The 14271-nt window shown below is 32.1% G+C and overlaps 1 protein-coding gene across 4 annotated transcripts in view; it reads left to right on the top strand.

Annotated features, from left to right (window-relative positions):
- LOC113398873 (paired box protein Pax-5) overlaps positions 1-14271 on the top strand; it is a 67178-nt gene that overhangs the window by 27340 nt on the left and 25567 nt on the right. For all 4 annotated transcript variants that reach the window (XM_026637811.2, XM_026637812.2, XM_026637809.2 and 1 more), the window contains exon 3: positions 5845-6010. In XM_026637811.2, coding sequence (XP_026493596.1) covers positions 5845-6010 — 166 coding nt within the window. The remainder of the gene's footprint in view (positions 1-5844; positions 6011-14271) is intronic.

The following is a 14271-nucleotide window of genomic DNA, read 5'->3' as shown; positions in this document are numbered from 1 at the left end:
TCTTTAAATGCTATAATAATTTGAGCCAAAGTTGCATATCAATATCTCACACGTCACGTTGTCTTCTGCGTTGCGTTACGAGTTCCTTCTTAAAGAATAGCTCCACTGAACTTTGCCAGAACGTATTTTTGTTCAAATCATCCTCAAGCCAAATTAAATCGTATTATTTGACGTTCGAAACAAAACGTCCTCAAAAACAGAGGGATCACTCGAATTAAATAGAATCCCGCAGGAAACGGAAGCTGCTGTCCCTCCAAATAAGACTTTGCGTGACTGGCCGACAGTAATAATAATATTTACAAGCTTTTGCACTCCGATTCGATCGTGTCATGGACGTTCAGCTAAATGAGTTCAGAACTCAATTCGTATTTTATTCGTGAGATTATGAAAACTGTTGATACGCTATATTGGAACGTGTATCCTTAAACGATACAATTATTATAAAAAATGTCGCATATCATTTTTTGATATTATACCATCGTGTTCTACGGTGAGTTGCGAGTTTGTTGTTACAGAATAATTCGAAAATTGTAAAGTGAAATAGACACAATCTTACTTGATGTCATATTTAATTATTCAAATTCTCAAATAAGTAGGTATTTACATCAAGTCCAAAAAAGATTTTAATTTTTTTTTTCACTTTTCAAAATTTTATTTTATGTTAAATCTATCACTGGTGCGATATTACATTCCAAACCAATATAAACACCAGGCTTTTGAATCAATATAGTTATATACTTTTTAGGCCTCAAAGTTAAGTTGCTATTCATAAAAACTTAATTATACCTAATTAAGTTGATTTGCTTCTAAATGTTATTTAGGAAATCTCTCTCACAAAATACTCGAACCCCTGTTAATAGGACGAAAGTAGTATCAACTAAGCACCCATGTACCGGGGTAATTAACTATAATGACAAGATGGCGCGCCGGAAGCAGGGATGCGCGGGAAACTCTCGCCAGGTGAGCTTGTTGAATTGTATTTAAAATAAATTTGGAGACATGTTTGCAACTATAGTTTATACAATTCTTGAATCTTTATAATGTTTTAAAAATAGTCATATTCCCTTTTAGGTACTTTGGATATCACGTTATCACGATTGGCATCTGTTTTTAAATTTTACAAAATTTTAATATATCTACTCTTCTAAGCTGACAATCCAAAACTTTATTCGAACAAAGTTTAATTCGAATCTGTTATGTTTCTACCTGTACAAATATTATGCCAAATTAAAAAAAAAAAACTGTTTATATATTTAACAGTTTCTCTTATATCTACATAATGAGAAATTTTATTAAGCAAAATATAATCATAGCGGAGCCCTTGTAATTAACTGAAATGGCGGACAAGATGGCGCTACGGAAACAGGGACGCGCAGGAAACTCTCGCCAGGTGACGCTCTTGGCTTTGAAATATGCTCATCCCTAATGAATTTGGAGATTCTTTTTACCCTGAGGGTGGTTAATGACAGCTGCGCGGGCTCTTTTATACTACCTATATTGCTACAATTTATATTGAATAGAATTACTTAAATCGTATCTTAAGTACATCCCTTAAATAAGACATTTGATATGTTGGTCAGTTTAATCAGTTGGTACCCACTAAACGTAAGGTACCTGTAGGTGATTGTCCCGCGAGTGGACTAATTTTATTTTGAGGGACTTTGGAGTTCATTCCACGCTGGTTCAATGCGAATTGGATTCACATGTAGTAGAGTTGTTTTTTGTTTTTGTTTTTATAGGGGCTGTTATATTTTAGAAATGTTTTCGTACTCAGCGTCTCTAATATGTAACTATAAAACAGTGTAGGTATATATGTTTGTGTGTATGCTAACACTAATACGAAGTCAGTTTTAATATATCGTATAGATTTATAAATACTTGTGAAGCGTTCACTCAAGAGTGTGAGATTTGGTATAGTTGAACTTTTACATAGAGGATAGGAAATTTTATACATTATTTATGTTAAAAATACATTATATGTATATTATAAATGCGAAAGTAACTCTGTCTGTTTATTGCTCTGAATAGAATTTGAAAATTAGTATGAAGAAATCCTGAACTCCTAGGAAGGACAACCAACCACTAAAACAGGAGTAAAGCCGCAGGCAACAACATAATATATTTATATATTTCATATATATTACATAACACGAAAACGATTACATAGAAATAAAGCCATATAAACTTTTTGGCAGATAATCTTTAAAAATTTTGGCGAATTCGGATCTAATCAAAAATTTAAGTAATTTAAATAGATAATGTATTTTGCACCGATTTGATGTCGAGTCTCATTTTTTTATGACATTTGAATATATATAGTCATACCAAACAATACCAGCAATAAAATCGCAACCAAGATCTAAATATACTCCTACAAGCTTAGAATCGTCATTGTCAATGATAAATAAAACGTAAATAATCATAAAACAAAAGTTGAAACACACGCGGCACGTTACAGTGTAGCCACAAACTCGAATACAATTTCCCTGCAGTGCGAAACGGCACGTATTTTTGTTAATACGTTAATAATTAAATAACAATTAAAATAACACCACGTACTAAACGAGAACTTGCACTGAATATTTGAATATTTTTGGGAATAGGTAATGCTCCGCCTTTTGTTTTATAATTAGGGAGCTTCCGTTTCGGAATGTAGATCCTACCGTTGGAATTTTATAGTTCTATATATAAAGTGTCCTAATTTAGCAAATCACTGATCTGTTGAGATGAAAACAAACCGAGCACGGTATCGACCGAGGCACTGGGCGTGACCGGTCGATGCGCCGTCACGCCTCGCGTCCTCCCACCCGGGTGTCCTGGAGACGAAATTCGCACTACTTATTTATAATACTTTGAATAAAAATATAGCCATTTAATAAATATTAACGTTATTTATGTCGGAAGTCGCTATTCGATTACGTCATTGACTCTGTTGATTTGTAATTAAGATAAGTGTGTGTTTTTTTTTACGTTTTTGACTTATTTACTAAAGTGTTTTTATACAGTAATGTAAATTATGAATTATTGTTTTTTTGTATATAAAATAAATATCTGCTATAATTAAGTTTCTCATAAATCCCGTAGCCCTTAGGTATCAGAGTATCTCTAAGTCTAATTCCATTAATATTAGATCAGTGCTTTGGTTGCATATAAACAAGCAATATATAACAGTTACATTAAAAACAAAAAAACAATATATTTATTTAAAAAAAGGTTCACCTCCTCCTCTCCTTTTTGAGGAGGAGGTTTGGAGCATATTCAACCAAGCACCAATGTAGATTGATGGATATACATGTGGCAGAATTTTATTAAAATTAGACACATGCAGGTTTCGTCACGATGTTTTTCTTCCCCGCCGAGCACGAGATGAATTATAAACAGAAATTAAGCACATGAAAATTCAATGGTGCTTGCTTGGGTTTGAATCCGCAATCATCGGTTAAGATGCACGCGTTCTAACTGGGCCATCTCGGCTGTCTCTCTGTCATCCGATCGTTTACATCCATCTCTATCGTCACTCACTCCATCCGTGTCTTCTTAGGTCGTCCTCTTCCATTCCTCTTCGTTCATGCTCATCACTCTTTTGGTCATCACTCATAAGATACTATATGCTTACAATTAAATTACATAGCTATGTTAATGTTATTCTCTCGGTCTACTAAGTAATATCTATCCTGTATGAAAATAGAAAATAAAAATATTATTTATTCAAGTAGACTCATAAAAGCACTTTTGAATCATCGTGTTACCTTGTTGAATTATATTTAAAACTTCCACCGGTTCGAAAAGTAAGTTGTACCGAGAAGAACCGGCAAGAAACTCAGTAGTTACTCTATTCTACCTATTTTAATTATATACTATGTTAGTAAACAATAATTATTTTTTTATATATCCTGCCTAGAAGTGAATATATACTAAGCCCTCGCTTTTTTATCTTTAATATAATCTTGTATTGAGTAATATACTCGTACTTTATTTATTAATGTATTTTTGTATGAGGTTTACTTTTTTTAAATCGGTAGTTGTACAATTGTATCGTCTACCCGTCCGGTATCAGCTTCGGATGTTACATAAAACGTTTAAATTGAAGGACGAATTCTAGTTTTGTTTTTAGGTCAGGAACCTTCCGGATATACAAGGATTAACTTTAGAAATTTTCATCACAATTGGATGACTAATTTAGAGACGCAGAGCAATGGTAAAATTAATTTTAATTTATGTAGACTAAGATCTTTTTGCATATAATATTTTTCTAATGGAATATTAGAAAAACGACTTATGTACAAGGCCAAGGATAGAGAAATGCTTTCTCATACAAATATCTTAAGCATGAAAATTGAATGACTGTTTTGAAAATGTTACGCGGGAAGTCAAATACGCTATATCGCTTTAAGTTCAAAGTGATCTTCGTACCGATAAGTCAAAAAAATATTTAGAAGGTTCATCGATTTTGTCAGTCTGGTTGGTCAGTGGCTAAATATAACAGATCCCGAGGTTCTAAATTCAAATCCCATGTCGAGCCGATAAATAGTTATTGTGGTTTATCCTTCGAAACATTCTCGGTAACAGCCTTAAGTCTGGAAGTGGTACATGTGCTCGTAAGAATGTAAAGTCTTGATTCGTGTCATATTTCATGGGCAGTTAGCTAGTATCCCTTGTAAGTCGTCGTAGCTGAAATCGATTAGAACATCCTCATCAGTTTAACAACTGTCTACTTTTATTTTGTGGTCACCTCCACCCATATACTATAGTGCTGTAAGAAATATTAACCATTCCTTAAATCGCCAATGAGCCACCACCCTTGGGAACTAAGATGTTATGTCCCTTGTGCCTGTTACGCTGGCTCACTTACCCTTCAAACCGGACAACGATATTGAGTATTGCTGATTTGGCGGTAGAATATCTGATGAGAGAGTGGTACCTACTCAGATGGGCACAAAGATTGCACAGAGCCCTGCCACCAAGTAATTGTATTCTTCATTCAAATGTCAATTATTTAAACAGTCCTTAAAGCATAATTTGTAAATACATAAGGCTGTTATTATATAGATATATATTTGTATCAAAATAAACTTACGAATATTCAGCATTGTAGCGATCTGTTGAGATGAAAATAAAACCGGTGGCACTATCGACCGAGGCACGGGGCGTGACCGATCGATCGTCACGCCTCGTGCTCACCCGGTTCTTAAAGGTTGCTTCTAAAGGGATGGCAAGACATTAGAGTGTATGGGGATTTTAATGTTCTCCGACGGTGACGTGATGAGGGGTTATGTATTTTACCAACATTTGAATATCTGTTTTACTTATACTGTCTACATTATGAGATTTTTTTTATAATTCGTCTGAACTTAGTTTATATAAGTATGTATAAATAAATTATATTTTCAATACATTTATTTTAAACTATAGGCTCTCTCTTTTGGGGTTTTTTTATATTTATTTATGTTGTATTCAATTTATTTCTCTGTCTTAATACCTACTGTTGGATAACCCGACAAAGCTACCACGTATACCACGAATGAAACATGCTTGGTGGCAGGCCTTTGTGTAATCCACCGGCTCGCCATTTATTGTACCGCCTAGCAGTAATACTTAGATTCATTGTCTTCCGGTTTGATGATTTAGTAAGCCAGTGTAACCACAAGCACAAGGGACATAACATCCTACGTGATGTTTTCCTTCAGCGACAAGCACGACTCATAAACACAAATTAAGCACATGAAAATTCAGTGTCGCATGGTTTTGAACCCGCAATCATAGGTTAAGATACACGCGTTCTCACCCTATTATAAGTAAATATAAGTATGAAATCTAGTTTTTAAATGTCTATTTTATTTCCAGGTCACGGAGGTGTCAATCAATTAGGTGGTGTTTTCGTGAACGGACGACCTTTGCCGGACGTCGTACGGCAGCGGATAGTGGAGCTGGCTCACAGCGGCGTGCGGCCGTGCGATATCAGTCGGCAGCTACGAGTGTCACACGGATGTGTGTCGAAGATACTGTCTCGGTGAGCGTGACATTACTTTTTAATTTGCATTCGTAACATTCTGATACACCTCTTCTATTTAGTAGGCTTATAGGGTAGACCATCGTTCAGCTACTAAGAAGGTACTATTTAACACTTCGCTTTTTTATTGTAAGATTACAAATTACTGAATATTATTAATAATCAAAAAATATTATACGTTCTTTTATAAATTATTTAACTTTTTAATACATTATATTTTGGGCACATGCCAAACATTAAACATCCTAAGCGACGACAATAACACCATTGTTTAAACAAGAAAGAAAAAACCAAAAACTATGTCACCATTAAATTGAGCTATTATAAAGCTGTGTGTTAGAAAAATCTTAGATCCAATTACAGTGGCACGAGCGAAACTATATCCACGCGATAATAATCTTTATCACATTAGAATCAAAGGTGATATTCGTCTGTTTGAATACACAAAAGGCGAAAACAATGGTTTTACATGGGTGTAATGTCTGATGATAGTGAGCGCACGCGCCGCTCTGCTCAGCGAACGGAACATACAGACATACATACATAATGTATATGATTCATGGCATTGTCGCAACATATAAGAACCGTACTTTGTGTAATTGTTAGTGTCGAAATTATTTTCAGTTGAAGGTTCTTGCGAGGCTCATGTTGGGTTCCGAATGAGTTAGCTCGTTGTTGATTCTGATTGGTTGCTGTTCTTCTGAAGAATTAGATACCGCTGTATAGATGTTTGTTTACGAATATCAAACATATTTTAGTAGCGCCAATTTTGTTAGCAACAATACTAAGAGTTTTCCTTTTATGAAAACATTAGTTTATATTAAACAGGAAAATATATATAATCTATTATCCGATTCATTACAACTTTTAGTTTGAAAAAATTTAATCCCTTTTAATAAAAGGTGAAGCTTGTACTAAGACGAGAATCGACTCTAAATTTTTATATCACTAACCCGTACACCGTTGAGCTATAAGCCTTTCAATCACATTCATATGATGGAAATAAAGTTTGAAACAAATAAATTGGAACAATTGTCTATAGTACTCTACTACTCCTAAGCAAAATGTACTCAATGTGGGATCAATTTATATTGGTTATTTTTATAAACAAATAAAAATAAAAAAATCATGATTTTCAGTTTTTTTTTAGTTTATTGTGCTATAATAACTGTCTTCGTGCCAATTTTCAAGTTTCTAGGACTACGTACTTTCAAGAAAAAAATACAATTCCCGTTTATTCCCTATCCCTTGGGAATTCCGAAATATCCTAAAAATAGTTTTTAGTTGTTGATATAACCTACTTGCATGCTTAATTTGAAAGCTCTAATAATAATAGTTACGGAGATAGAGCTACTTTGGTTCGAAAATATAAATCCCATTTATTCCCTATCCCGTGGGAATTTTGAAAAATCCCTCAGTGCACCTGTAGGATACTCAACGTATACCACGTGTGCCAAATTTCAAGTCTCTAAGACCAGTGGTTTAGGCTGTGCGTTGTCTGTCAGTCACTCAGTCACTCAATCACTCAGTAACGGATGAGTTTTATATATATTGATTAAAATAAAGTAAGATTCGATTATGGAATCAAAAAACAAATTTTTTAATTGGAACATTTTTATAGACTGTTATTTAATTTTAATAATATTAATTAATTGGAATAATTAATATGTCACTTTGACAGATTCTTTTTTCGAAAAATTTCAAATTGTCAAACTACCATCAATTAGAATTTAACTTGCGTTTAAAAAATTGATCCACAAACAAATTGAATTTTTAATATTTATTCGTCGTTTTGAGAAAGTAATTAATTTATCAAAACCGCGCGCCTCATTAGCGGTCAGCTATCGCTTAACAACCGTAATCAAGACGATTAACTAAACCGCTGTTTAATGCGCCATGTTATTGCTCCAGTTTTTAACTGGTCATAGTGTTTTGTTAGAATCTCTTAACCATCGTTAATTATTGGTAAGTGGTCCACTGCTGGGCAATACCTTCTCTCCAGTTAAGAAGGTTTGGATACCTATATGACGGTATTTTATCTCAAACGCTATATTTCGATGCAACTCTACCACGGAGTACGAGATGAATTATAACACAGTATAAACACATGAAGACTTATTTCTAGCACACGATCATTGAACACGCGATCTCCGGTAACGATCTACATGTTTTATCCACTGAGCCATCTGAGTTCTATTTATAGTATCAATAATAAAATCTTAGAATTATAATTAGACAATTAGCACAATGCATCCCTTAAAGGATTTAATCATGATGAAATAATAAGAGACGCAGTAGTTTTCGTTTAAAAATATTTATTCAAACTTATGTTTAATTTCACGTCTAAGTATGTTTGTGTTATATCTTGTAACTTAATTTTATATTTATGAAAATACAATCTAGTAAACCATATTTGAATATTAGCCGGAGTTCGAGGGTTCAAACTCTAATACGCACAGTTGATTTTTAATATACTTAAAGTAACAGCCTTTAAATCTCAAACTGCTTGGCTAAGACCTCCTCTCCCCTTAGGGAGGAGGTTTGGAGCTTATTCCACCGTCCATCAATGCGGGGGGGTAGATAAACATGTAGCAGAATTTCATTGGAATTTAACACGTGCAGGTATCCTGCCTACTAATCGGTGTTTATTTATTTTGTAAGAAGAAAACTGTCATTAGGTAACGCGTATACTTACATCCGATTCAGTTCAGCCACATTTGAATCCAAACCGTATTAAAGCGTGGAAGAGTTAGCTTCAACATAACATTGGGGGGTTAAACCTTTTTTTATATAGTTGGGCGGACGAGCTAATGAACTTGTAATATTAAACGTTCATAACATGTCATTTCCCTTGTGCCTGTAGTTACACTGGCTCACTTACTCTTCCATAACATTACTTAGTATTGTTCTTTGGTGATAGAATATCTGATTAATACGTTGTACATATGATTATTATCTACCTACTACCAATTATCTGCCTAATTTTAAAATATTTATTTTGTCTTTCGGTAGATATATGGTTTAAACAAATCTCAAAAATTACACAAGTTAATTTTGTCTCATATTAAATACATTTTGATATATACTGTTAATATACGATGTTAAATAACAAAACGAAATTAATATTTACAAACACGAGTGTATTAAACAATAGACACAACGCTATATGAATGACCACTCCGACTGGCTATTGTTCGTTTTAAATTGAAACTGACCCTAGTGATGCGAATCCCCGGACGCGGGATTATGTTAAAACGTCATTAAAATCCCGTATTTTATGTATAGTGCGACATGATAATTTTCTTGGGAATTATTATCGTTTAATATAATTTGGTTCTTAATTAGAAGCAACATACGTTATACCTAAATATATATCAATTGTGTTTTAAAAAGTCTAATATTATGTGACGAAATGTTTTCGCTTGATGACAAAATATCTTGCGTAATATACAAGACACGTGCGTTATTTAATTTAAAGTAAAATTGGTTGCGTCCAAATACTTATCTGTAGGGCTTTGTGCGAGTCTATCGGAGTAAGTACCATCTCTCATCATATTTCACCGACAAGAAGCAACGCTTAGTAGGTATTCTTTAGAGGTAACATCTTAGTTCCCAAGATCAGTGGCGCATTGACGATGTCGGGAATGATTTTTTTTTACGGTGCCAATATCTATGGGCAATGATGTGACGTCACCATAAGGTGACGTATTTGCTCGTCCACCAAATCAAATCAAAATATACTTTATTCAAGTAGGCTTTTACAAGCACTTTTGACTTTAACTAACGTAACACCGACATATGACATAAAAAAATCAAAATTATGTTATTGAATTGAATGTACCAATTGCAACATTATTTTAAACAGGTTCGTCTAAATAAAATAATTACGAACAATTATTAAACTACGTAAAATAATGTATCAATTGAATTTCTAAATAAAATAACGACGAAAGATCAATACTTATCGACACGTTAAAATACAACAATTTCACCGGGATACACCCAATCCCGTTTCACATCACTAGTCCCGCGGGAGAGCTGAATGGAAGCTCTATTGCTTTTCAATTTATTTGTCTCGTGCGACCTCTATCCCTGTTTTGAACTCGGTCTGTTTTTTTTTTATCCACTGCAATATCGTTGTCGTGTTATATTTTTGTTCATAACTGACAACGCCATTATTTTTATATATATATTTAGAAGTTTTGAGGTGAATCATGACAAAGAGTTTTAATAATGATAATTGTTAGTTAGATCCAAATAATGTTCATGCATATATCATAATTTATGAATAATATTACAATTAGCACGTACTTATTTTACGAGTACAAGCGCCTGAACTAGGCCTAAGTAACATGCGAATATGTCTGTAGTAACATAGTCGGTAGAAGTGAGTCAATAACAAAAGAGTTCTAATTATATTTCTTCATAACATAGTATTAAACAGAGTCGCTTACCGCTGTCTGTCATTGTGTGTTTAAAATTACACAACGGATTTTGGTGTGGTTTTTTTCAATAGATAGGTTCATTCAAGAGGAAAGTTTATATGTATAAATACATGCACAATATAGTAGAGAAACACTGATTATTTTAGAGGTTTCTAAAGTGATGTCGTAAATAGACATATTTTTTTGCGCTTACATTGCAAACGCTTGCTGAATCCTACGCGGTAGATGGCTTATTTTCGAACTTTAAGCAATACAACATTCTTTATCCAATTAAGTGTATTAAGTATTAACATATTGTGCATTTGATATTGATCAATATGGCCCTTTACAGCACGTAATTTAAATGAATATTTTCGAAGATATTACAGATTTAAAATGCAGGGATATAGCGGTTTGTTGTAAGACATTCTGTAGTATATTTAGTGTCAGCATTGCATCCGTGCGAAGCCGGGGCGAGTCGGTAGTCATCTATATAATGACTTACATATAATAACTTGAGCACACGACAACATCTTTCCTTTTTTAACTTGGCAGTCCCTCTCCCTCTCACATACACTCCAAATTCTATTATTCGCTGCATTCTTAGCAATTGGTGGAATGCGTTCGAAATATTTCAAAATATTGAATCGAATGTACAATTCTATATTTGAAAATTTAAAATTCAATGATAATTATTATCTAAACCGTAACCGAAATTAGAGTTCGAAATTCAAATCTAGACAAATACCAATGAAACTAACCGGCGGAGGAAACAAAACGATTTTCATTTTCAGACAATGTCATAGTATAAAAATTATTTATATTGTTCACAGATAACTTTTTGCGTTATTCGTATGCTTTGTCAAGTTCGTGAATTAGATTTTTTTGTTTTTTTTTTTTTTCGTTCTGTATTTCCTTTAGTATGTTAATTATTAGTATATATTAGTGTTTTATGGATTACAATTATTTATTAAGAATCGTTATCAACATGTGCATGTGCAACATGCGTTTGCTCAACGCACAAAATATACACACAAAAGCATAAATTAATTTTTAAGATTTAAAAGAGAAAACCACTTTTAGTGACAGCAACCTTGTTAAATTTAAATGGTAAATTTATATATGTATGTAACCATAATGTTTTGCATTTTATTATAAAACATTTTTTTTTAATTTAAATAATACTGTTTCAAAAAATATTATCAACCCCATCAGCGCCTCTCTGCGTTGGTACATGTCAGCAGAATAAGGTCCAATTAAATTAAGTACCTCTTGTAATAATTTACTTTAATGACGTATATTTAAATTTTTGATCGTCGAAATTATTTCAGGCAATTATGATATCTGTACTAATAAACATAAAAATAAAATTACCATAATTAATTTATATAATTATGAACTATAATTAATTTAGTCCGTACTTATCTAAATTGTATGTAAACTACATTAACTCTTTAGCCACGTATTATTTAGCCCGTTAACCAATCACAGAGTTCATACAAATAAAAAACTTTGACCTTGAAATGACGCCAAATCATTGGTCGAGATCTTGAATAATCTGTGGTATTATATATGATATAAGGCTGAATAATTTAGTTTTCTCTTTCAAAGTTTCTCAGGAAATGTTTGTTCGTATTAAAAAAAAAATTAAAACTGACGCTGGTTCTTCTCAAATTAAAATTATTTAACAATTAAAATTACTATCCTGTTCCATATCAAGTGCAAATATTATTATAACACTTGTTACATAACAATGTATTTTTATATATATTTTTTTTTTAATTGAATGGACAAAATTTCTATTGAAACTTATTAAGTAAAATCAAAGTGAATAAAACTATATGAGAGAAATAATGATTTTTAAAAATAAAGATAAATAATCAAGAACTGTTTAAATTGCAAAAATATAGCGTGACTAACAAATCATGAGACTATATAAGTCATAGGTATTTTTTTTTATCTTTCAGTTGTAATAGGCGTAAAATTTTAACACGATCGTTTGAATTTGTAACTCAACGGGTACATAGTTATTAGCATATCATACACCCATCACTGATAACGTAACCTGCCTATATTTTTCTAGATCTAGACTAACGAACGAGGCGATAAGAACTAAGCCGACTTTTAATCGTAATTATTTCTTCAAAATCATTACTTGAGTACACAAACAATGTACAACTTAAAGTTCTTTATACGTATCTAAGTATTTGAAGAAATCTCGTCTTTGTCGTATTAGTATAGCAACTATTTTCGTGTGATATATTAAACTTTAATTACAATATCGTTGGGTATACATTTATATTGTTTATTTTGTACATTTTGAGCTCTATCTTTATAGAGATTGAGTCTAAAATCGTTTGATATATTTTTCGAAGCGGAAGTGAGCCGGCCGTTACGCTTTCTGCGTCCAGACGTACGGACAGAAAAACTGTATAATTATTATATACGGACAGGACCGTGCTACTTTCGTTTGTATGTTAGTTGGTTTCAATTTTAATTCCGGAAAATATATTTTTTTAAATTGAATCGGCTTTAATTTTTTCTTCAGTGACATTGTTAAATATTACTTAACTGTTTTTACTGATTTGTATATCTAACGTTGTAATTATGCTAATTAATATGACAATTAAAACTGATATACTATCGTAGCATTATACAAAAGACTTATGCTTCAAAATGTAGAAATGACGTACTCTAAATGTAACTATGCGGATTGTGGATACCTGTAGTAAAATGGATGGGACAGTTTGTGTGTGCGACATAAAATGGTGTACGTAATAATTCAAACAAAAATGTTATTTGTTTCTATATATCAAAACGTCTTATGAACCATGGAAAAACAAATAAAATAGCTACATTAATTTACTTAAAGTCTAATTTATTATGTTAGCGGACTTATTCCGTTTTTAGATAGTGTTTTATATTTACGAATTAATCAAATACGCAAATCAAAGCGAATTGCCGCCAAAAAAATAACGGTTGAATTTATTCAAATGCCAAGGAATAGGCTGTTAATGTTATATTCTCTGTGACAAAAAAGAGCATATTCGAAATTCTGCATTAGCCACCCTTAAAATAGCAAATCTCCCTCGAACAATCGCACCTAAGCTTGTTGTAAAATATGGTACCGTTGCCAAAAAAATATTACAATTTTTTTTTATTTCCCACTTTACGTTTTGTGTCTGTACCGTTTTGTAATACTTATGTACAATTCATAGAGCTATGTAAAGCTTTATTACATTATTATTATTATTTCAAGTATACTATTAAGGACTGATGAGTTTGTTTATGAAAACTATGTATATATATATATTTTATGCTATATATATATATATATAGCATAAAATGTAAATAAAGGGTTAGTATTTTTTTAATCCATTTAAAAAATATACTTAAATTAATTAAATCGACACTGACATTTTTACGAGCTTTTTGGCTGAATTTAAAAATAAAGTTATCTTAATAACTAATACACAATTTACTTTTACTTTTAATATAACCATGAATTCCGCCAACAATACTCGCACTAAAGAAGATAGATTATAAACTATATATTTATATGTATATAGAAAATGAATTAACATAAAACCTCTATTGTATTAGTACGAAACCGGAGTCATTCTCAAATTAAAAAAAAAGAATAAAAAAACAAAAATGTTAATTGTGTTACATACAACACTTAACCTATAACAGGTTAGGAACCAAAACCTAGTAAGTTACTAGTAAGGACTAGTACTCGTGTTAGGATGGCCCGCTCTTCCATTACAAAAAAAAATTAAATGTATGTACAATATTTTAAAACAATAAAAACAAGTTAGACCAAACCAAAGAGTAATA

This window comes from Vanessa tameamea, chromosome 26 (genome assembly GCF_037043105.1).
Source record: "Vanessa tameamea isolate UH-Manoa-2023 chromosome 26, ilVanTame1 primary haplotype, whole genome shotgun sequence".
Taxonomy (NCBI): Eukaryota; Metazoa; Arthropoda; class Insecta; order Lepidoptera; family Nymphalidae; genus Vanessa; species Vanessa tameamea.
The sequence above is the reverse complement of the archived record's forward strand: the minus strand, read 5'-3'. Positions and strand labels throughout refer to the sequence as shown.